Source organism: Temnothorax americanus, unplaced genomic scaffold, assembly GCF_048541705.1.
Source record: "Temnothorax americanus isolate GAGA-0224 unplaced genomic scaffold, ASM4854170v1 Scaffold31, whole genome shotgun sequence".
Taxonomy (NCBI): Eukaryota; Metazoa; Arthropoda; class Insecta; order Hymenoptera; family Formicidae; genus Temnothorax; species Temnothorax americanus.
The window spans coordinates 2,072,947-2,097,608 of record NW_027509453.1 but is presented as its reverse complement, the minus strand read 5'-3'; the positions used below and the strand labels follow the sequence as shown (position 1 = coordinate 2,097,608).

Genomic DNA, 24,662 nt, shown 5'->3' with positions numbered 1-24,662 from the left:
AGTGATAAAAATACTAGCTAATATGAAATAATATCAGTAATAATACATAACATAATTTTCTTCAAATAATTATCAACAACAATATATCCATAATAAACTGCGTTACTTATAGTACAATTATATAAGATTATTATAATTATAAAATTAATATTTATTAATATTATAATTAATATTATATAAGATATAATTACTAATAATCACTCCCCAACATTCCGTCAAAGATACATATTTTTCAGTAGTCAGATCGAAATAATAGCGACCATCGGAGAACATCCGGAAGTCTGGGTATTTAAGAGCGCCGAGAGAGATGCATCCAGAATTAAATTATTCGACGGACATCGTGCGTGAACGGGTGCGTCTGTCAAGCCACGTGGGCCACGACCATGAGAAGCTAACGCGGATCGATCAAGAACAGCAAGAAGGAACTCGCTTGAGTCGGGGGGGTCCATTCGGAGGCGCCGTGTCGGTCGAGAGCAAGCACGGAAATAGACACACCACATGGCGGGGCTCAGCTCTCCTCGGCTCTCTCCGCTCCCTGCATGCAGGCTCCGTTCTGCCTTTACGCGTTCGCTACTCCGCACGCATTCGTTAGTCGCGCGTCTCTTCGCCCAAACGCCGGATCGTCTTCAGTTAACATGACGCGCGGCGAGCGCATCATACTCGGACAATCGTATTCGTCGCGATTGAGGCCCGTTTCGAGCCTCGTGGACCCAGTCGAGCGAAACTGCGTGAAAATCGCGTGAAAATCGGAAACTTCGGTTGTAAGCTTCAGATAGTGATCCTGAGAAGACTGATGCGTGCAGACAATCCGAAAATAATCTTTTTTCCTTATATAGAGATCGGATAGATCGCTCGCATCAGTATTAATATGCGAGTTCAAAACGCTTCGAGTGGTGACTTTGACGCGTGCGATCGCGCGGAAAATGGATGTGAGTCATATGCAGGTTGCAATTTAACACTATCGCGACTGATAACGTAGAACTACATATTTTCATTTCTATAAAAATAATACGTTGAAGTAATATAGCGTCCTTCTGTGAGCTAAAAGAAGAGCATCCGCCGTTCCGTTATATTGTATGGCCGCAAACGTTAAAACGTCTCTCAAGCAAGAGATGAGTCATTAAGAATTTAGGACGCAGTTTAACGACGAGACTTTGCTGTCTGGATTAATATATCCGGATAAGCTTGATATCCTAAAATTATAATAAAATCATCAATATCTGAAATCGGGCAAGCGTACTTAATGATAAATGCAAAGAATATTTCACGAGTGGAAGCAAACTTCCACTGTTGCTAAGAGTATAAAATATCGAATCCGAAATATCGAAAGATTTCGAGGAAGCCGTTTCCACAATATGTGTACAAAAATACGCATCCCGGTAACACATGTAGAGAAACGACATCCATCCAACATGTGCGTGAAAGCATGTAAAAGCGATCCCTGCAATGTAGAAGCTAAGCACTCGTTTTGAAGAGTCCGTCCGCAAGAAGATGGCACTTTTCCGAGAACCGTTACATCGCGGGAGAACGACTGACGGTGAAGCGACCCGACAAAATTTCGTGGTGAAAATCCAGAGAAAGGAAAAGAAAAACTCGAGATTGTAATATCTTCATTCCTTGAATACTTTCTTCATCAAATATCTCCGGTTTCACGGTTTCCTCGAAACGCCGACGACTCTGCTTAAAAGATTCGCGACGCTAATTCCAAAGTTAGAAGTCATTTGTGCTAATCATCGGAGTTGACTATCGCATTATTGATCAAAATAAAATCTCAAGGAATGTCAAGAACCTGAGGAGTATTAGCATTCGATAATTTTAACATCTCTTTCCCTATAATCCTGGAAGATTAATGAAGAGATAGAGATCTCGACGACGAGTCAAATGGAAAGAACGTTTGTATTCAAGGACGGGGAGATGATAAACGATTAACGAAGGGAATTGTCGCCGGTGGCACGAGACGACGACACCACCCGGAACCGATAAACTTGCGAACCGATTAGATAAAAATATGGCCGCTTGCCATTCGACACCTGCTGTGCAACGCCTGCAGTTGCAGGACTCGAATCGGATCGGCTACGGTGCGATCAACGGCATAGGTTCTTCGAGTCAGAAGGGTCTTCAGCAATCGACCTACCCGCCGCATCTACTCAATTGGGTTTATCTGGCTTTCGCCGAGCAAAATCCGTCGCAACCACCTGACCAGGTAGCCATCCGCGACGATTGGAGCACTTGACGATTAGGATTTATCATTGAGTCAATCCTTAAATGATTGTCTTAGAAATCAAAGGATTTATTTCCGAATCATCTTAAAACTCTGTATTTTTAAGAAATTAAGATTTGTTGGAAAGCCTCATACAGACATATCGAAGAAATCTCAATCGATGAAATAATAATAAAAATTTCTGAAAGATCTATCACGGTGGAGAAAATCTAGGCAGTTTATTACTCGATGCTGTTTTAAAATAACGAGCCTGCTATTTTAAATAAATCGTCGATTGGATTATCTGTTTATATTTTAGAGCAAGCTGCTTCCTGCGGTCTGGAATAATTTTCCCGGTACGACGTCGCAGGCTTATCTACGTCAGAACGCGTTGAATCCGTCCGGACCTGTCAGACCCATGAGAGATAGCGTGGCGGAAAGTATCGCGGATTTAGCGGTACACTTTAACGAATTAGCTGTAGGCGACCGGAAACCGGCGAAGAAGCCGCCGTCAACGTACCTGTGTCACTTGTGTTTCAAGAAAGGACACTACATCAAAGATTGCCCGCAGGTCGGTAGTTTCTTCCGGGATCTTTGAATATTCTTCTTCCTCTCAATAATAATATGAACTGTACATCAGCGTCCTAAAATTTAATTTTAATACATTAATTTAAAAAAACTGATATTTTCTCGTTTTACTCAATACTTCTATAGATTAATTCCGTATTTTCAACTATTTTATGATTACTTTAAAGTTTAAATGCTTTAGACAATTATTTTATATACAATACGCAGTAATAATAAATATTTAGAATACAAAAAATTATATACATCTTAAGATTTCTTGAGAACAATTTGAAATCGATTAGAATCGGTAATTTTGGGACAATTTACAGAAATTTCTATTGATTGCAATCGTGATTTGAAGTTTGAAGTCAAATGCACGGAGTAAAGGATAGTAGCAATCGAATGTAATCTTTGTGATATCATATGATTCGATTCCAAGATTTCAAGATGCGATTAACCCATTTATCATGTGATTCATTGAAATCCTCGATCGATTATCGTGTTTCATCAATGTCCTTCAACAACAAGACAATGTTTCAAATATATCTTATCAGATCATTGTTACAAGAACATAAAGATCGATTAATTGAATAGAGCATTGGATAAAGCATTGATAGAAAATTGGAATTATATATAGAAAATAAAGATAAAGATTAAATGGACGACTTGTGCTTCAATAAATTGAGTTCAAATCATTAATACGTCTCAAATTTGGAAAAGAAACACGTCTTTTTCAACGTGTTTCTTTTCCGTTGTTTCGTAGAATATTCTCAAAAATTTTTCAGCACAATCGAAGTATTTAAATATACGTGAAATGAACGGAATAACAATAATGTAAAATATATAACAATAAGAAATTCTCGTTTCTCGAACAAATATCCGGAGATTATTCTTAACTACGCTGTAATTTTTTTCATCATCAAAAAATCTGTCTTTCAGAAAGATTAAATAATACAAACGTAAAACATGGAAGAGAACTTTTTTTTTCTCTCTGCCTCTTTCTCGAAGTGACTCAGAAATAAATCACTATCAAACACCAAATCATCATAAGTAGGTAATTTAGCGATAACTCACGTAAATGGCACGCGTGCCCCGATGTAACAACAGCGCGCGTGGCTCAATTGGGCGCTAATTGACAACAAACAGCATCTCTGGGACACATGACGTCACAGGGTTAATCATCGCGATTCGAGAGTGAGCCAATTAAGCCGCTTCTCCTGATGGAGACGTTTTTTCACGTAATTCCTATTAATTGATAGAAAAGTGGAATATTAATGTCATTATTCTCTAAATTTAAAAAAAAAAAAAGAATTGATTGACACTAGATGTTTTGCAAACAACAGTTTCTCGCGCATATCTCGAACATCTTTTAATTATTGTTTGTAATTGATACCTATTATTTGATGAAATTTATTGAAATATCAAGCAATAATAAATGCACGCGATTATTCTCAATTATTATACTATTCCGTGTGTCCAATTAATATTAATTATGTTCATTGATATTATCCCAATCAGCAGACAACGTTTATTAAATGTTTTTTAAACGTTTTTTTTTTCATTGATTTTACATTTGTAGATTTTTATTGCCAAAAAACGTTTATTAAACGTTAAAAAAACATTTATTTTACATTTAAAATCCGTTTGTTAAATAAACGTTTTTAACATGTTTATTTTATATTTATTTTACATTTATTTCATATTTATTAGTTATTTGCAACGTACATGTAACAAATATTTTTTTTACGTTTGTTTAATATTTATTTTAGATTTAATTTACATTTATTTTACATTTACTATTCATTAAAAAACATAAATGTAAAAAAATGTGAATTAAATGTAAAATAAATGTAAATTTAATGTAAAATAAAATTATAATTATAAACTATAAAGTAGATATATAAATATAAAATAAGAATAATAAAGCAACTATAATTTTTATGAATTGATATATAAAATATCCTAGAAATATTCTAAAGACGTTGTTATAAACTTGATTAATCTCTTTATTGGGGGATTTTTCGGATTCAACGGAATTTTCCGCGCCATTTTTCATCGCGCGCCACGCGTGTACCGACTCGCTCGTCAAATCTTTCATCTTTCGTTCTCCTCTCCCCTCTCCGTACCCTCTCCGCCCTAGCGGCAGAAACTCAGGGTGCCATTACATGGAGCGCGGAAACGCGGAAACGCGGAAACGCGGAAACGCGGAAGCGCGGAACAGAATAGTAACTAGATTCCGCGTTTCCGCGAGTTGAGTCCCGCACGTTTGAACGGAAAAGCGGAATCCGCTATTATCGTGTATGTATGTATGTATGGCTGTGTTTCGATATTCACTGCCAGTACTTAACGCAGCCTATGTATGCATCATGTATGTATGTACCCTGGCTTGCATATAAGATATACTTCATAATGGGTGCGTTCAGCCGATACTCTGCTAGCCTAGCAATCGTGAGCAGTCGCTCGTTTTCGCTCGTTTCCTCTCCTTTTAATCCATTGGGTCAAAGGAGAGGAAACGAGCGAAAACGAGCGACTGCTCACGATTGCTAGGCTAGCGGAGTATCGGCTGAACGCACCCAATAACCATCAACATGATGTTTGGATCTATAATATTATACTGCCACTTTTATTAAATAATAAAGTAATCGAAAAGTATGTGTAAAAGCTTTTTTTTCAATGTGATTAAACAGCTCCGAAATTTGATGGAGTATATTGTATCCGCGTTGACAACGGATTTTGACGCGTTCGTTCCGCGAGTTTGTTTCTCCTTATATTACATGGAGCACAATTTGCGCGGAAAAGCGGAACAGTATAGTGACAAATAGACATTTGTATTCATTTCTTAAAATTGTGTTCACTTAATTCATTGCAATTTTTATTAATATGCTTATCTTTTCAGCTTATCTATTGAATACAAGCATTTGCACCTATTGAATACAATCAATAAATACCGTTAAAAATTAATATTTTATAATTCTCCGTTCCGCTTTTCCGCTCAAAATATGCTCCATGTAATATTAAGGCATTCAAAACAGACGGAACGGATCGACGGAAATCTAGTAAATTTTGTCTTCCGCGCTTCCGCGTTTCCGCGTTTCCGCGCTCCATGTAATGGCACCCTCAGCAGCGAGCGTATCGATCGGACGTTTTCTTCTTGTGCGAGAGTGATTATAAGACAGAAATAAACTGTTATAAAATCAAAAGACTCAGTGTTCAGTGTCTTGACCGCGTCGCCCCAGGATTAATTAACCGGTGTGCACACGCGGGAGCCGGGAGCGTCCAAGCTCATCACACCGTCCAGCACAAGGCGGATGGATATACAACAGTATGTATACATCTTTAGTACGTATTTAAGGCTACAACTACATGTTCACCGTAAGCAGTCGTAACGCTCGTCATAATCGCTATCGTAAGCTCATCGTATGTCGTTGATTCAGCTTGAACTTTTTACAATTACGACGCTTGTCTGGCGTTACAACCTAACCTAACCTAACCTAACCTATCAGCTTTTATCTCGGAAACGAAGCATTTTAGAGAAAAATGTTTCAGTTTGTATGGTCTGAAGGGGGACAAATAATGGTAATATTATTTTTCGGAAAAAGTCGATTTTTCAAGGTCATGAAGGTCATTATTATTTTTTTAAATGGAATTGTTTGATTTTTTTTATTAAAATCATTTTACCATTATTTGTCCCCCTTCAGACCATACCACTTTTGTGTAAAACATTTTTCTCTAAAATGCTTAATGATAGGTAAACTGATATTGTTTTAAAATGAGACGTGTATTTGATCTTATCTACGATATCTTCATGTAATATTTATTTACAGAAATAGTGGCCGAAAAATTCCCGAAAATTAATGAGATTATATTTGGCAGGAAAGCCGGGACATGGTTGTCTCAAGCCCCCTCACGGATACAAAAAAAGAAGTGAGTTTTGTTTCGTGTGTGATTAATGAGGCATCCGTATTCATAATATTTTATACCTACACGTTTATTTTTTATCATTATAGATGTAATAATAACGGCGGCGATGAGGAAGAAGATATGAAAAGCGACAATGATTGTGATGCAGAGAGGATGTAACAATAACGGCGACGATGAAGAAAAATGTACGAAAAGCGACGATGATTGCGATGCAAGTAGTAGTGATGCTTCCTGCAAAAGCGATAATAATGAAGAGATAGATCTCTGAAAATCGACAGAAAAACACTGGAAATTTCCAACTAAGCTATATATACTTATTCTAACTTTTATAATATAATATATATATACATATATATACATATAATTATATACATATATTATATACATATAATTACATACTTTTATAATTATAATACATATAATTAAATACTTTGTATTATATGTTGTGTATTTTTGCTAAATACAATACAAAAATTGGTTAAGTATTTCTGATTTATATTTTTTTCAGATTTTACATTCGAGCGGTTTCGGGAGTACGGTATATAGGGGGGTGTAAAAATTTTGAAATTTTTTAGATTACAAACACCTTTTTTTAATGTTAAAAATACCTTTTTTTAACATTAAAAAAACGTTTTTTTTTAATGCTAAAAAATGTTTTTTAAACATTTTTTCTAATTTTAATAAAATGTTTTTTAAATGTTAAAATAACATTGTTTTAACGTTGAAAATACGTTTTTTAAACATTTAAAAAACTGATTTTAAACGTTGAAAAAACGTTCTTTTAACGTTAAAAAAACGTTTTTTTTAATGAATAAAAAAGGATCTATCCCATTGATTAAACGTTTTTAAAAACGTTTATTAAACGTTTTTTGCAATAAAAAAAAAACGTTAAAAAAACATTTCTTTGCTGATTGGGATACGGTCTATTCACCGACTGGAACCAATATGTAGCTTTCGATGATCGATTCAGTCGTTCAATTATTGCCGAATCTAAGAAACTAAATTTTTTAGAGACGGAATTTAGAAAGATTCGTATAATTTTCGCAGGCACGACCGAAGGGTGAGGGCCTGACGCCGTACCAGGGCAAGAAGCGGTGCTTTGGCGAATACAAGTGCCCCAAGTGCAAACGTAAATGGATGTCGGGCAACAGCTGGGCCAATATGGGCCAGGAGTGCATCAAGTGTCACATAAACGTGTATCCTCACAAGCAGGTGAGCGAGGAGGAGGAGCTTTCCGCCCGTTACAGGCCTCTCCCGCGCAATTAAGCTTTAGATATAAAATTAGTCGGGATCCTCCTCGCGGCGAAGTCCCCGGTCGGACTCGCTAAAAGACTCTTGGAACCGTTTCGCTCTCTCTCTCTCTCTCGAAATATTGCGCGGCCGAGAGAACGAAATCTCGTGTAAACCGACGCGAAAGCTAATTATAGTCGCATAATCGCTCGCTCGCTCGCTCGTTCGCCCTTTGCCGCTCGGTGTGCAGAAATACCCGGTCGGAGTCACCGGTAATCGTTACGTTGCGGATCCCAAAAGACGTTCACGAAATTCCTAATATTATAATTGAGCGTTAGCTATCCGCTGCGCCGAATACGTTAAACGATCCCAGAATCGCTGTACAATCGCCAAGTCTCCTAGAAAATCGAAATTAACAGATTATATCAATTTAACAATATTAATGATATTAATATAACATATTAATATAAATTAATAATTAACAACGTATTAATATAAATTAGCTAATTATATTAATGATTTAAATTGCATCGAATGAAGGAAAGATATCTTTTATATGCAAGACGAGAGATATACTCTCTAGCAAAGATTTCTATTATTATTTCTCGCGAAACGCAGAGATAGAGTGGGCGGTAAAATCATTTCTATTATTTTCAGAGACCGTTGGAAAAACCCGATGGTCTGGACGTGTCCGACCAGAGCAAAGCACATCCCCAACATCTCTGCGAGAAATGTAAGACGTTGGGCTATTATTGCAGACGCAGCGCGATAATAACTTAACGATAGCCGCGATAGCTGATGTACAATCGCTTATCATCATAGACGTAGCTCCCTTTCTTGAAGATCTGTCTGTGATTATTATTAGCTCCTAGGGTCAGAGAACATTTTATTATATCCCTGAGAACGATGCCCTCGTTTTTTCTTTACTCGAATAACACGCGTTTCCTCGCGTGTACGAATATGATAATATTCGTTGTCAAATATGTCCATATACATAAAATATTATTCAATATACATAAATATAAAGCGCTGCGATTGAAAATCGTGTCTTTGGTCATCGCCTGAGTCGTGCGATAAAAAAATTCTAATCATAAATGTACATAAAAATATATCATTCATTTCTTTCTCTCTCTATCTTTCTCTTTCTTTCTATGATTTAATTCGTATTTAATCTCGCGAACAGAGACACTGTTCAGATCCACATCCGCATCGGCGTACGTGTTAAGTGTATCGAACGAATTGTCTTTTCTCAGTTCACCGTTAAAATCTTCTTGTTGATGCGATTAATTGGATCAGCGAGATAAATTGGACGGAATTCGAGGAAGGGAAAAAATCAAAGAAAGGAAAATAATGACTGCAAACGAAATATTCGCAGTAGTTCCGAGTTGCATTAAAACACAACACCGACATGCAGCCCCTACGCGTTCAATATTGTTTCATAATATTGCGCAATAATATATGTATTAATTAATTAATGTTTATAACTGATATCAATGATTACATTTACATCAGTATTATTCACGCAGTGGTATTGCACTTTCTCCATATTGTGCAATAATATTAATCGCTTAATACCTATATTGATATTAATATATATCGTATATTAATATTAATAAAACTTATATTATATTGAACGTATCGCATCAATAATGTATTGATCGTGCAGGGACTGCTTTATTTATTGGATATATTCTTTGGCTCTGGGACATAAACATAATACATATATAAAAAAAATCTCTTCTTATTCAATATATTATTTGCATATGTACAGATTGATTTACGATATAGAGCGAATGGAGAAACATTAGAATTGTGTTAAAAGTATAAGTTATAAATAGCGGCTATGAAACCGATGTGATTTCGTAAAGAGCTCAGTTTTCGACGCTACAAACGCATATATAGAACGGATTCTTTTCACCTGTCGGAAACGCGACGACTAGCAAGATCGTCTTCCGCATATTTACATCAATATCCTGAAATCGAAACTCGTCGAAATCGCAACGGTTTCTTGATTCTTGTTCTGCGAAATCATTGTCAATTAATTCGGCATTCTCTACGAATCGCATTAAACATGTACATGTACGTGTCTAACACCATGTATTCATGCAAATATGAGAGAAGTCTCTTACCTGTCGTAGTAGTAGAATTTGTAAATGTTTAAAGAGAATTTGTATGAATCATTATTACAGTTTGCACCATTTTCTATGTGAAACACATGCAACACGCCGATAAAACATTAATGGCAAGGAACTGATTGATCGGTTTTTTCAAAAGATGATTTGGCCTAAGCATTTGGCTTGTTCGCGAAGAGCTCCTTTCGTCGTTTCGTCCGTGATGCAGAAAATTCGAAAACGGAAATATCGAGTGCTGGAAGTGGTGCTGAGAACTGTATTGTATTGTCACTGTTATTGCTAAGATTATACAACGCACGATAATCTTGACAATAACGCGTACACACGTATATAGTACATATATATAATATATATTATTTGTATATAATGAGTGCTTTCCAAATATACAAACCAAAGATAACAATGACTCTGCGTCTACGCTCATCCTCCCTTATTCTCCCTCGTCTATAATCAATCACTCTCACTGTCTCTACACAGAACATAATCACGCATTGTAGAAATGTTTTATATAATACAATTTATACATAGGAAATATACAGTGGTCAAGGATTAGTGACGATGAAGAGAAGATCCGCTGCCGGATCCTCGCTAAAATACGACGCGGAGTTAAACGTCGTCGTCGTCCCCGTGGAATCTACTGTCATCTTCTGCAAATAAAACAGTCGGTTACGTTCTACTTACCACAACTTCTTCCACAACTTTGAAAGAAATGAACCATCTAATTTCTTTCTCTTAAAATACTATCAAGCTATCATATTAATTTCTCACAGTCGCGGTCGCGTAAAGACATTATCAAACATTATCTGTATGTTTCGTCAATGAATCTTTACATAGTGATCATTCTGTTATCTTTAGCGTAAAGAATTAAGTAGCTTAATCGAGACAAAGCAAATGCATTTCGAAGAGTCAATCGACCCGGACGATTGACCCCTCAAGATCCTATCAAGATATAGGACATCGATTCACCTCAGATGGATCCACACGGTATGGAGAATTTTCTGTCGCCGAATGCTGATACTGCGCCGACTGCGTATGCTGCGTGCACTGTTGCTGCATCAGCATTTGCTGCTCCTGTTGTTGCTTCCATTCTTCATATCTTCTCATCGCAAGTATTAAGTCGCGATTCTCGTCTGCCAAACCAACATTTTGTGCCGTGTTCTTTATCAATTTACTGTGCTCTTCCTCACTCGGCGACATTGACTGTTGCTGTTGTTGCTGCTCCTGTAAGAGCTGCTGTCGTTCGTCCGTCTTTTCGGTCAAAGAATTCGCCGAGTAGCAAATGTCAAAGAAGGTCTGAGCTGTCGGTTGCACTGCGACCGGACTAGATACGCTGGGCGCCGGTTGGCTAACTAGAGTGATCACTTGCTGTGTCTCCTTGCCCTCAGTATTGTATATCAATGTCGGTAATGGAACAGGTACCCCGACGGATTGCGCAGAATTTAGAATATCCAAGGGCTGCGTCACGATCTTCGTATCTGTGTTATTCTCGTTAGAGCACACGATGTCCGCCGAACAGAAAGTACTTTCTGGTTGCGGCGCTATAGAGCCCGGAAAAGACGGTGGCTGTTGTGCTTGACCGACCAAGCTGATAACTTGCGGCTGCGATAACTGCTGCGGCGACGGTTGCGGAGGCAGAACCGCAATGGGCGGTTCCGGGAAGAGTTCCGCTTTCAGATTCGGCAGAAACGCGTCGATCGCTCGCCACGTGGGTGCCCAGAGATTGGAACTCGGCGCCAGAACATTGGCCGACGACATCACCAGCAGCATATTCTTCAATGATTCGGGGATCGCTTCGAACAAAAGCTCGCTATTGTCGGCGTGCATGTACGCGCGTAGAAGTTCTAATACTGTTAACCATAGCGGCAAGAAACCGGGTAGAGATAGCAATGGAGTCAGACGTTGAAGAAATACCTTGGAGAGCAACATCGCGACCCTAACTCTCGTTTCCTCGACGCCGATGGGATCGTTGGACGCGATCGGACCTAGTAATTGCGCCAACAACGGGAATAATACCTCCTCCAAACATTGCGACCACTCTATTCCGGACAGCTGCGCCAAATCTTGCGCCATCAGGGTGCTTTGAAGATACGCGATTGCCGAGGTGCGTACCAGTCTGCGAGCGTCGCAACAGAGTCGCGCGATACTTTGCAGCAGCGGTCGCCAGGCCTGCGGCCACAAGGATATACCGTCGTCGATGCTACCTTCCTCTGCCCACCATCGGAATACCTGTGCAATTCTCGTGTGCAGCGTGTATATCAGCTCCAGCAACTGTACCGGGCTCCGTTGATAATCAGCCGATTCCTCCGCGGAGTTGCATACTCTGTTCCGCTTGCCTGCACATTGCAGCACCGCCTCGGCAAACGTTCTCACACAATTGACGCACAGATCGAAGTTGAAGGGCGTCACATGCGCCATGTCGCGCACCAGGAAGTTTAGGCTGTCGCAGCATTTGACGAACGCCGCCGAGTCGTGCGGCTGAAGATCACGCGCCAAAACTATCGTATCGGCGGCTACCGGAAGCGGTGCCTCGGTACCAGTGGGCGACACCAACACCCATTCCGGCACAGGACTGATGGGTCTGGGATCCAAGACCGACGCCCGAGCATTCGTTGTTTCGTCTAGAACCGTGTTAGATCGTTTGGGTGCCAATGCGCCGGCACCCGCGCATTCCAGCAGACTGAACACTACCTTCCAATCTTCCGCGCTATGGATGTTCGCGGCGCCCGTCTTCAACAGCTCGAACAAACCGTAGGCGATTTGTCGTGCCAATGGCACAGTTGTCGCGGACGGCAAGTGGGTCAGAGGTAGTAGAGGAGATAGACACGCAAACTCTTCTCCGCGTAAAAGCCTGATCGCCAATCTCAGCATGCCCACAGCTACTCTTTCGAGCAAATAAGGATGGTTCTCGCGCGCCGCCACCGTTAACAAACGATCCAAGTGACTCTGGACCACGAGCCAGATGCACGTTACTCTGTCACGATTCTGTATAGTTACTTCTAGTAACAGTTCCAAGAGAAATATAGATATATCCTCATCGTTAGGATTCACCGACACCAAAGCGCCAACGAGAGAATTGAGTGATTCACTCTGCAAAGTAACGAGAATTGTTAGAATAAATATTAAAGTCGTAACCCAATAATCACGTATCATCAATTTACCTGAAAAAACTTGCTTTCTTCTATAATTTCCTTGAGATAACAATTAGCAATAAACTCCATAGCCTTTTTTCGCGCGGTCGCCTCGGCGGGATGTGGCAGACGTGACGTATCCATAGCGATATAGGAATAGAAAGTGGAAAGTATTCCCTGATCACCCGGGGAAGTTTTGGGCGTGGTCGGTTCCCGGAGTAGAGATATTTTGCCGGATGGATCGATGAAGTCTTCCGCCTCCGTAAGATTTTTCGGTAACAATCTTGCCTCGTAGAGCGACTGCAAACAATCGATGATGTTCTTCCAAGACGCTCTCAAGGCATCCCCATGTAAATGCGTAATCTTGAAGAGAGTGCGAGCAGCCATTTGAGACTTTGGACTTCCACCGAGATGTAAAACTACTTGCTCGGACTTCCCGCCGATTTGCAGGCCCGTGAATTTGCAGAGGCTCACTATGAGCGTATCCAAGTCGCCGCACATGCCGTGGTAAGCACTGATCGCCGCGCAACTGAGAGAGAAAAGAATGAGAAGCTGTAACTAATATAGGAATCAATTCATCGTAGGTAGCAAAAGAATAAAACAAACCTGAGGAACGTTTGAGCGACTTTGCGTTGCAACGTTCTGTCTGGTGCTTTATCGTAAGCTCGGCAAAGAGCACTTATAATGGGACCCCACGTATGTTCAGCTAAGTCTTTATCGATGAATTCACCGGAATTGCCTACTTTCAAGTATGCACTTTCAGGCCCGCAGCCTCTTCTCAGTAAAACTTTCCATAAATAATTTTCTTTTACTAGTCCAGTTTGTTCGGCCGGCATCACGATTTCCTCTCCTCTGCAGAAATAACAGATAAACAATATTTATAATTAGAATAACATTCGCGCATGGTCTGTGTCTAATTTAAATATTTCTAACACTTACTTAATTGAAGTATATATCTCGTCGAGCATATCCTGATCAAAGTCAACGTCGCCGTTAACTTTCTTCAAATTTTTCTTAAATTCATCAGCAGTCATAGGATTGCTTTGCCTCCTTACGTTATAATTATGTTGATCGACATTTAACATGATCACCGCGTAAGCTAACGCAAAGGCGGCGTCGGCCGAAGCAAAGGGTCTACCATTGCTATCCTAAACACAGCAACGGTTTGTTATTCCATCTCGCGCCTGCGTTATTTCTAATAAATACTAAAATATATATATTTATATATATGTGTTTGTGTTCTAATAAATACTAGAATATACGCACATGCCAATGTTCGGCAAATTTCTCGAGTAAAAGAAATATAAGAGGGGCTTCTCCGGGGAGCCTGAACGATTCCAGGTAAAGTCGCAAAGCCTGATCGATTCGAGTATTTCTTAAATCGAAATTATGCACGAAACAATTGAGAATGTTCATGTTTTCTTTCTTGCTGATATATTCGCCGATCGCTTTCTTGTCTAAACCAGGATTCTCTCTTAAAAGTTTCGCGACTTTTTCAGGATCCGAGTGACCTGAAGTATCGCTTAGCAGACCTTGCTCCGTAAGCTTTGCGATACCCGCCCGCGGATTCTCGTTGAACTTTTCTGTGCCGAGAACCAACCACTGGAAATAAACAAAGAGAAATTTGGTAAATTGTAGTTGCATCAGAAATAAGTGAAAAACAAGTACCTACCCGCTTGTTCGACTTTATAGCGAGCAAATCTTCACGCGTGGGCAGATTTGACGATGCCTCGTGACGCGACGGTTTGCACAATTCCTTGCAGCCTTTGCAACGAATCTCAATGCCGACAATCAGCATCATTATGGCGTCTAAGGAAATCAGTTGCATGGTATGCATACCATTGGTCATTGGCAGAGAAACATTCTAAGAGAAAATTTTAAAGATATAAAGACTCTAGATAATTTAATAACACTTTTATATATCAATCTGCAATAATATATACGAGGAAAAAGATATACCTTAGAAAACATTTTCATAAGTTCCTCGTACAAGTTTGTAGAGTAAAGTCCGCAATCGTAATTTAAATATAATTCAGCAGGCAAACCGGGTATTCTCCATAATCTTACTATGGCCTCTGCAAATTATAGAAATAAAATTTAAATTATAAATATATATTGCACAATCGTTTATTACTACGAAATTGAAACGTACCAAGCGCTAATTCCCGTTGCTCGTACGATATTCTATTAGATTCAGAGACAACTATATCCATTAATTTAATTAAATAATGTTCCAGTTGAAATTTTAGGTGTTCTCTTTGCGACTCAAACAGCAAGTGCGATACTTGAAGATTTACAGCGAGGATCGACAATCTGTCTGTTCCAAGTAGCTGATACATAAAAACAATACATAATGCATTTCTTTATTAATGAACGACGTTATACATATTTATATAGTAGTTAATTAGTTCCTCTTACCAAGATTAGATTCCTACACAAGTCGTCTTTAGCGAGCGCAAGTAGAGACAAGAAATTAGAAAGAGCGTCGGCTGCGATCTCCAACGCTACTTGCAATAAGCTGAGACCCAAGTGAGTCATAATTTCATTGTTCTGCTTGTCAAAAGGACTACACAGAGAAATGAGAAATCTGAACAGTTCGCGAACGCACAACGCACCGTACGGCGCTCGCTGTTGCAACGAAATAAATCGGACACCCTGACTATTCACATACTCCTCGATTTGTTCAGACTCTTTCACTTTAGTCGCCCTAGGCACGTTTTCATCTATTGACAAGTCTTCCACGCTACCAGTCGGAGATTGCGCTAAATCGATGCTTTTCTCTTCGTCACCTGCAAGATTATTCGAAAAATAAGGTTTGGAAATTGAAATTTATTTTAAAATAGTAAAAAGATCAAGTACCTTGATTTTCCGAGATAGACAGCTTGCTCAATGAAGGGGAGATAGATTGCATAATGGAAGATTCGGATTCATCCGCGATTTTCTGATCAGCCGTATCTTCCTTCTCCACACTTTTACTTTCCGCTGAAGTTGCAACTTTATCCTCCACACTTTTACTTTCCGCTGAAGCTGCAACTTTATTCTCCACACTTTTACTTTCCGCTGAAGCTGCAACTTTATTCTCCACATCGATATTTTCTGACGTGCTATTCGCCTCGATCGTTTTTATCTCGCTCTTAATATCTCCATCGCTTCCATCTTTATCAATCTCCCGTTTCTTATCAGCCTCCTGATTATCCGTCGCTTTGATACAGTCGTTTCCATCTTTAGCATCCTCTTTGCTAACATTAATTTTACTCTCACTCTTCTCGTCCTCGTTTTTATCAACACTTGCATGATTCAACGTTCCCTGCATGTCAACTATATTGCCGACTGGTGAAACAGGTGTGGTGGCCAAGTGATTGGCTCGTATTTTGTCAACCGCACTTGAAATACTCGATTCCTTCTCGTCAACGTCTTCGGTAGTAGATTTGGATTTTTGCTTCGTATAACTTTTTTGTTTTCTACTCTTGCCACGAGTATTTTCAATGCTGTTTGTCCTCATTTTCTGTAAAAAAAAAAAAATTATGTTGCTTCACGTACAGAACGTTATTGCTCGTATGTAAATACTTTAAATCGCATATTACAAAACTTACTTTCATATTCGGCAAGACTCTGGTATCTTCGACAAATTGAGGTAGCCTGGTGAACAAATGTTGAACCATATCCCTCAGACAATGCTCCGCTGTTTTTCTAAGTATTTCTGTAAAGATATTTTATTACGACACGCTCGCAACTTGTCAGCAGAAACGTGAGATCGCCATAACTCACCACTAAGACGTGTTTCAAAACATATCCTAAAGCAACTCAGCATAATTTCGCATACACTTTCGTTGGAGAGATGATCGCCAGCAGGCGACAGCACGAGAGCTCTCAGAACTTGCAAGACTCTCATGAGGACCACTCCGTCACCAGACGCATCAGCGCCCACAAACCTTGCGCGTGTAACAGCATCCGCTATGGCTTCTACGCATATAGCTACAGCAGGATGGTTAGAATCTGAAAAACAACATATGTTACGTTACAGAACAAAAAAAAGTAAAAATGTTTGTTGACACAATAAACGAGGCTAACCAACGAGACCGTAAGAAATAATCTTATTAACGGCAGATAGCGCTAGACTAGTCACAGGTCCTGTAGTTTCTTCAGATCTAATGATTTCCAGAAAGGGAGTGAGAAAGACTGCGGGTTCCAATTGGGATAGATCTCGGTGCTCATTTAACACCTCCTTCAAGGTACTCAAGCCCTTCATGAGAGCATCCTGGTCGTCATCCTGAAAATTAAATTACACAATTAGAGAACAAATCTTTAAGATCTTTTGCGAATTGTCTCTGCTTCGTTGTCAAATTTGGAGCGCCTCTACCAAACAATTTCTACAACCTGTTTGATTAGGAACAATAACAGATGTACGTGCCCAAAACACTGACGATAATCGTCTTATTCGCGAGAACAGTTCGTGCAGGTGAAGAAAAAAGATCCGCTAACCTGGTGAGAGTGCGACGACCATCGGGCACCTCGCCGCATCGCCGTCACCAGGAGGCACACCTCGCCCTCGACGACGTACAGGCCACCCCTACAGGGGCCCGCGGGCCTCACGATTCTGCTCATCCTCGCGCGTTTTCACCGTTACGCCATAGCAGAATTCCGAAAGATCGTACAGCACAGCCGGATAAAATTCGATCACCGGACGTTTCGCGAAGATCCGTCACGTCGAACAGCCACTTCCCACCACTGTCCAATACCGCTGACTTCCAACACGATAACCATCGACTTTACCGTTACCGTCAACCGCCGTCGATATTCCACGAGACTCGCAGTTAGCCGTAGCGCCGACGTTCGATTAGTCGATACGCGTGCGTTGAGAGAATGTGACGTGTGACGTCATCTGTACATGGTTGGCAGCTGCAGTATGCAGGCCCGTAATTGCGCGAATCGCCTTTCTGTGCCAGCAAACTCGGCTAAATTTTCGCGAGACTTCCTAAAATTTCAGAAGTTTATGAACCGCGAAAAGCGCCTGAACTGAAATTCCGAAAATTTCAGGAATTCTTGTCTTATCTCAAATACTTTTAGAGAGTGATAAACACCAAACTCTAATTAATTTAACGGATGACTAATTTATCAAATAAAACTTGTATCATTTTGTTAATGTGGATATAAAATATTAATTTTCATTCTTTATGACAAAAAAAATAATTCAATTAAAAATAACCAACTATAAGAATTTCGGTTTATTTCTACCAACGTAGATTAACTTTAATATAATCTCGGTCGAACTTATTTTTATCTTTTCTTAGTTCTAAAAATGAGAAGAGGACAAAAAGTGAGTTAAACCGAGATTAAAATTAATCTGCATTATTGATATAAGTTATTAATCATCAGGAGTTCATGCAGTCACGGTCGCCCTCATATTCTCCTTGTCCGGCTTTCCTTATTCGCGACCTCGCTTATTGACGCCTCGTGTGCACGAGACTTACAATTAGGCCCCGGACACACACTTTTTCGTAACAGTAACAGTAGGATTTCGACCAATCGTGTTATTTGATTCGGGAACGTATGGCCGTATACATTTTCGAATCGAGCAACGCGATTGGTCGAAATCCTACTGTTACGTTCTGTGGAAAATGTGTGTGGCCAGCTAACCGGAGTCGGGAGTGGTAAAACGTAAAACCTGTCGGTCAGCTGCCAGTACAGCAGTCAGCAGTCGCGTCTTATCTCTGGACGGATTTGCGTTCGTTTCTTCACCGATCTCCCATAACTAGCAAGCCAATTCTTGCGGTGTGACACAGCATTAATTTATATTCTTAAAGCAGCGTTAGTCACAGCTGAAGGTAAGGGCGAATTCGAACGAACGAGGTCCTTGATCTCCTGACGTTTGTCACGCATACCGTTAAACCCTGCGGCCTGCTGCACCTGCGTTCCACACGAACAATATAAATTATTATCGATTCTTTTTTTGTCCTCGTGTGCCTCGCGCGCGTGTTGTTACCTTTGCTTACGTTGAACGTTGAACGTTCGCTGTTGTTTCTCACGGATGATATACTGCTGGTTTTTTTTTCCTCTTCCCTTTACACTGACCAAAGTAGTCGACTTGAAAGAGACAGAATTGTCCATAAATGACGATGTCCTTGATTGTACAACTGCATCAAAATCGGCGAAATGCTGCAATAAAATCATTGTATAGAATAATTAGGTGGCAAGTCGAAATTGTCACCCTTTCGAGTAAATAATTTAGACGATATGGTCGGTTTGAAGGTTATGACGTTTGTCAAATCGTCACGTGTCACGTGTGTCGGGTGTTAATGATGTAAATACAGACTTGCAAAATTGAGCGATTAGAATATATAATTGCATTTTGCTTCAATTAATAGAAAGGAATGATTAAAGAAACGATTTTTAAGATCTAATTAGAGTAAAAAGGGGTTATTTGAGTCAGTTGAAGAAAACATCGGATACAAGATTTTCAAGACAAAAAGTCCCATGACTAATAAGCCCCTCCCTATCTTGAAAATGAAAAGAACTCTTTTGATCATTTTTTAGCCAATTTTTTCTTTATCTGACTCAAGTAGCCCCTCCTTACTCTTTCCCCGTAGTCTAGTAATTAATATTTATTTGGACACATTGCTAACGTAAGATATGGATGCTGCATGAATTCGTGTAACACATAATTGTCGAAAGAGTGACCGATCGATTCAAGCCACGTCCGATATCCAATGATGAAATTTAAAATTTTATAGAAAGAGTTACTTATACATATATTACTACTTGAAGCTTGCAGAACGCAAGCTCTCCTTTGTCAGTTTCCCAGACATCGGACGCGATTCGAATCTTACATAATTAAACTGCGTACGTTATAACGCGAACACGCGAGGCATAATCGAGTGAAATGATCCCTTTAGCTCAATATAGAATGGGTTCGGTTTCCAGTACAAAAAGGTCCGTCATGCCGTCGACGCGAGACCTCGTCAACGAGCTGATCGCGAAGGACTCGATCGTCATATTCTCCAAGACGTACTGTCCTTACTGCACAATGGCCAAGAAGGTACTTATGCTCGGCTTCACAACAGACCGATCTCGATAGTCTCTCCCTGTGGATTCATCTCCCGAGAACAACCAATAGAGAAACGATTACGTCAATAATTTATTTTGTAAATTGTTCGACGCACATGGGCTTGATGTTCTTAACATCGGTGTGTCTTTTGAATTAACCGATTCTTATTTTCTTCATAATTTTCAATCTAATGTCTCGGCCATTTTATATCAAAGTTTTTCCGCGTCCTTTTTACGCGGCCAATCTAGAATTTTTAAAAGAATCATGACGCGTCTTCCACAATATGCACAGTTGTATAAAAATTTAAATATAATAATAATTTACTATATCTAAATTACTATCTAATACTAATTATTATCAATATCAATATAAATTATCGCTAGTTTATTTATCGGGATAACAACTTCTTATTTATCTATTTCAATTTATTTAATCGAATTTTATGTGCAGGTATTTGATTCGTTGAAGAAGACGTACACGGCGGTAGAGTTGGACGACAGGGAAGACGCGCAGGAGATACAAGACGTGTTGGGCGAAATAACTGGCGCCAGGACAGTGCCCAGAGTATTCCTCAACGGAGAGTGCTTAGGAGGCGGTACCGACGTGAAGAAACTGTACGAGAGTGGCGAGCTCGAAAAAAAATTTTGAATTTTCCTCGTCGAAGCGTCTTGTGATCAATTTCAAATAATTCGTTTGTAAGAAGGAGCAACCTATCCTACCACGATAAATAAAATATATCTATATGTTGATGCGGAGGAAGAAAAAGATATCTTTCGAGTGAATTTTGATTTCCGTCCGATTTTGCGTCCAACGCAAATTGTCCACTGGCGTTTCGACCTAATACGAACGTTTCGGTTCCTCCTTCTGTATAAGTACAATGAATCATATCGTGCCAACGATACATCACATTGGATCGTCCTCGGGTTGAAGGGATTCACGTGTCTTCGCGATTTCACAATGCGGTTCGTCAGAAATCAAAACTCACAAAGTCGCTATGTCAAAATTTGAAAAAGTGAAAATATTAAATATTCAATTATCACGAATTATCAGCACGGATCTCACTTAGTTGGGTTCAAACATACCTACATGAAAATATTTTATTCGCTTTGAAAAACTCGATTTTTAAGGTCTTAACCCTTTGATGCCTAAATTCGTAATAACTGTCTGATCATCACGTAACTATAGTCTCGTTGGACTCGTCTTGCTTCACTAAACCACGTTATGTAAATAAAATTCAAAATTTATAATTATTTAAAAATTTTCCGAAATTTAACCCTTTTAGGTATGCATCCTGGATTGCGCTATCTAAATCAAATAAAATAATGAGTATCTGGGTTTGGGATGTTAAACTAAATGAGAATTTATCCTTTTTCAGTTTCTCATATAGTTTTGGAAACTATATATATATAATTGTAATTTCAATCTCACTTTAGCCCCGTCTACTTGAACCTTTTGTTTACGGAAACAGCTTATGTCCATTTTCTATATCAATGTAAATTAACTTTAACTAACCTTTTATTTTTTCTAGTTCTAAGATTAAAAATTAATCTACATTAAATAGCAGAAATAAATATTATGAAATCAAACGAATTGTGTTTAGAGTATTATAGGTACCTACATTTCTAAATCGCAACAACTTAACTCGGGAAATTAATTCAATATAGCTCATGGCGAAAATTGCTGGAAATTTTCTTAATTTACCCTTAATCCCTTACTCTCCTTAATTTCTAATTTTTTTTTCGTAAAATAAAAGAAAATGGATAATTCCGTCTGATTAATATGAAAGCTGTATTATCAACGTTAATTAGTGATTAAGTAAATTGCAGTGCGATCCAATAAGTCGTCTTTAAAATTATTAACACGACTGACAAAAATTGATATGTAAAATCTACATAAGGAAATCTATCAACTTCTGCCCCGAATTTATCAATCGAATTACATTAATTAGATCTCAGCACGAAATGGAAAAGCTACGGTAAGTACGCGTGTCTCTCGCGCGACATGACGAAGTACAAAAAAAGCAAGCCCGTCCATCAGCGTCAGCTGCTCTTTCTGCACTCCCCTTCCTTCTCACGCAAATCGGTATATCAATCTCGTAATGTAATGAAAAAGATTTATTAACACAAGTAGACGAGAAGCGATGAAAAGCCAAGGCGCGACAATCGAGTCGACGTCGTCGACAACACGGGGCACCACGTGTCTACCTCGACGACTGCGGTGGGCCGGGCCGGGTGGGCGCGCACAATACACATGCCCGTCTAAAAATACCCGCAGTCCGGCGAGAGTCGTCCGATCGTGTCGATCCGGGGCTGATCGACTCGAAGAAGCGAAAAAGAGGAACAGAAATGGATCTGATGCGGCATCGCAAAATTATAATCTACGTGCTGACATTCCTGGCGTACGCCTGGTCCGGATGGGGCGCCGGGCTGCTGACGAATCTACGGGACGCCGTGCTGGCGGCGGAGACGGTTTTCCACGACCTCTTCGCCAACGTCATAACCGTGGCGAGGAAGATCAAGGACATACACGAGGTGATCGACGCCGCCGTGGAGGAGAACTGCGTCTTCCAGTGTCCCGACGGTGTGTAATGTTGTAATGTGTATTATCCAGGGGGGGGGGAGGAGAAAGGGGGGCTGCGATTTCACATGTGTCAACGCCGACGGTTATCAGAGGTTATCTCCCAACGCCGCTATTGGTCAATTCTCCGATCGATTCGCGCGGATCTCCCTGGCTTTTAATTGCACTTTCTACACCCCCCCCTTTCCTTCTTCCTTCAGATTTGCGGAATGGCTTCGATCGAAGTTCGATTAATTAACTTTAATCTGTAATTCTTTCTAATTCTTAAAACTGGAAAAGGATAAAAAGTAGGTTAAATCGAGATTAATACTGTGTACTGATAGAAATGGACATAATTGTTGCGTCTCTGTCAAATTTCGCGAATACAAATATACAAAACCCGTTTTTTTTTTTTCAATTCTGTTACGCTTTCCATAAAAATCGATCGCAGAAATATCATACATTGCGGAGGAAGATAATAAAACGACGAATTAATTAATAAGATTTCTCCGCTTGTTCCTCGTGAGTGCACAAACGTAAACGCCCGACGGCGGCGACAGCTGCATAATAAGTGCATACATGGTGCGTCGCGATTGGACGAGCTCACGAGCGGCGTTGCGGCCGGACTAATGGCGCATTATTCAAATCGTTTTCAGGATCCGCGCCGAAGGCAGACTGGAATCACAAGCCGCAAAGCGACGGATGCGGTTCCCTCGGGATCCAGGTCGGTGTGCCTCCCTGAGAGAATAGATGAACAATACGTGACTGAGCAATTGTTTTTATAATAAAATGATTTTTGTCTCGTCTTTACATTTGTCAATTAACTGCGCGAACAAGTTGCGCATCATTTGTAATTTATATTATTCATAATATACAAGTTTGGTCAATTCATCATTTGTAACATACAAATTAACAATCTAATCTACGACAATTTAAGTTTATAATTTAATCAGCGTTGATAATTCAATTTAGTCGAGTTTGCAATTTAATTTGGTTGGAGTTTCTATAGTTTAATTTGATTAATCGCGCGGTCATTACATATCGTTATGAATATTTGCAGGTGAATCAGGAATACCTTCCGGTCACCACCGAAATGACCAAGTGCTGCGACGTCCACGACATTTGCTACGATACTTGTAACACGGATAAAGAGAAGTGCGATCTGGAATTCAAGAGATGCCTCTACAGATATTGCGACACGTATCAAAGCACCGGCTACAGCATCGTCAACACGTGCAAGGCTGCGGCCAAGGCCCTCTTCACGGGAACGATCGCGCTGGGTTGCAAGAGTTTCCTCGACGCTCAGAAGCAGGCCTGTTACTGTCCCGACAAGCGGAGCAAAAACAAGAAACCGAAGAAAGCTGCGCAGGCCGGCGGGGAATTATAACGTTGCATATTGGAATATAAAAATGACATTATATATAATATAATTATATACCACAAAGCGTATTACATACAGAATAGGAATTTGTATCGACCCTCTGGCTAACGAAATCTAGATTTTTGTAATGCCATATGTATTATAGCAGTATTAATTTAATAAGAAATCTTAAATTAAGCGTGAGAAATGTGAATTTTATATATAAAAAATAGGGCAGCTACGTCTCTCGTTATAATTATAACGATTATAATTGTTACTAATTAGAAGTTATATTAAAGCGAAGATGATAAGATATAGAGGCACGTGTAGAATTGATCGCGTCGGAATTGAGAATGATTTTCCTCTTGCAAGCCTGAATCGTGTTCGTCTTTTGAAAAAACAGTGGACGGTCTTTCGCGATACAAATGTCAACGTGACAACTGTCCCCGGGCAAAATCACCGGACCGAGACCGGTGTGAATGATAAATAATAAATTGTCAAGTTAAATTGTCGGGACAATCGC

At 39.7% G+C, this 24,662-nt stretch overlaps 4 protein-coding genes and 2 long non-coding RNA genes across 7 annotated transcripts; 4 read left to right on the top strand and 2 right to left on the bottom strand.

Moving 5' to 3' along the window:
- The first annotated feature begins 574 nt into the window (after positions 1–574).
- On the top strand, positions 575–10,449 carry LOC143900962 (zinc finger CCHC domain-containing protein 24). Its single transcript, XM_077412789.1, has 4 exons — positions 575–2,203; positions 2,520–2,771; positions 7,736–7,900; positions 8,576–10,449. Exons 1-4 carry the CDS (start codon positions 2,009–2,011, stop codon positions 8,696–8,698), a joined length of 735 nt encoding a protein of 244 aa, XP_077268915.1. The 5' UTR covers positions 575–2,008; the 3' UTR covers positions 8,699–10,449.
- LOC143900865 (uncharacterized) lies at positions 5,225–6,847 on the top strand. The gene is made up of 3 exons (XR_013257898.1): positions 5,225–6,106; positions 6,592–6,691; positions 6,775–6,847. It is a non-coding gene; the product is annotated as an uncharacterized LOC143900865 (long non-coding RNA).
- On the bottom strand, positions 9,644–17,934 carry Garz (Sec7 domain-containing protein garz). The gene is made up of 15 exons (XM_077412765.1): positions 17,661–17,934; positions 17,250–17,448; positions 16,947–17,174; positions 16,772–16,878; positions 16,038–16,683; positions 15,597–15,967; positions 15,331–15,508; positions 15,138–15,253; positions 14,851–15,042; positions 14,445–14,780; positions 14,118–14,326; positions 13,785–14,030; positions 13,209–13,707; positions 11,017–13,137; positions 9,644–10,697 (listed from the first exon to the last, which is right to left on the bottom strand). The coding sequence occupies exons 1-15, from the start codon at positions 17,781–17,783 to the stop codon at positions 10,593–10,595; spliced, it is 5,676 nt and encodes a 1,891-aa protein (XP_077268891.1). The 5' UTR covers positions 17,784–17,934; the 3' UTR covers positions 9,644–10,592.
- Positions 17,935–18,821: 887 nt separating this feature from the next.
- Positions 18,822–20,990, top strand: LOC143900964 (uncharacterized). Of its 2 annotated transcripts, none has more exons than XM_077412792.1 (3): positions 18,822–19,003; positions 20,072–20,214; positions 20,674–20,990. In XM_077412792.1, exons 2-3 carry the CDS (start codon positions 20,083–20,085, stop codon positions 20,869–20,871), a joined length of 330 nt encoding a protein of 109 aa, XP_077268918.1. In that variant the 5' UTR covers positions 18,822–19,003; positions 20,072–20,082; the 3' UTR covers positions 20,872–20,990. The 2 variants fall into 2 exon arrangements, with proteins under 2 accessions (XP_077268918.1, XP_077268919.1); XM_077412793.1 differs by having other exon boundaries at positions 18,827–19,003; positions 20,100–20,214.
- On the bottom strand, positions 18,948–20,163 carry LOC143900965 (uncharacterized). Its single transcript, XR_013257931.1, has 3 exons — positions 20,023–20,163; positions 19,162–19,334; positions 18,948–19,085 (listed from the first exon to the last, which is right to left on the bottom strand). It is a non-coding gene; the product is annotated as an uncharacterized LOC143900965 (long non-coding RNA).
- Positions 20,991–22,413: 1,423 nt separating the features above from the next.
- Positions 22,414–24,456, top strand: Gxivspla2 (phospholipase A2 group XII). The gene is made up of 3 exons (XM_077412790.1): positions 22,414–22,803; positions 23,436–23,503; positions 23,840–24,456. The coding sequence occupies exons 1-3, from the start codon at positions 22,569–22,571 to the stop codon at positions 24,164–24,166; spliced, it is 630 nt and encodes a 209-aa protein (XP_077268916.1). The 5' UTR covers positions 22,414–22,568; the 3' UTR covers positions 24,167–24,456.
- Positions 24,457–24,662: the final 206 nt, after the last annotated feature.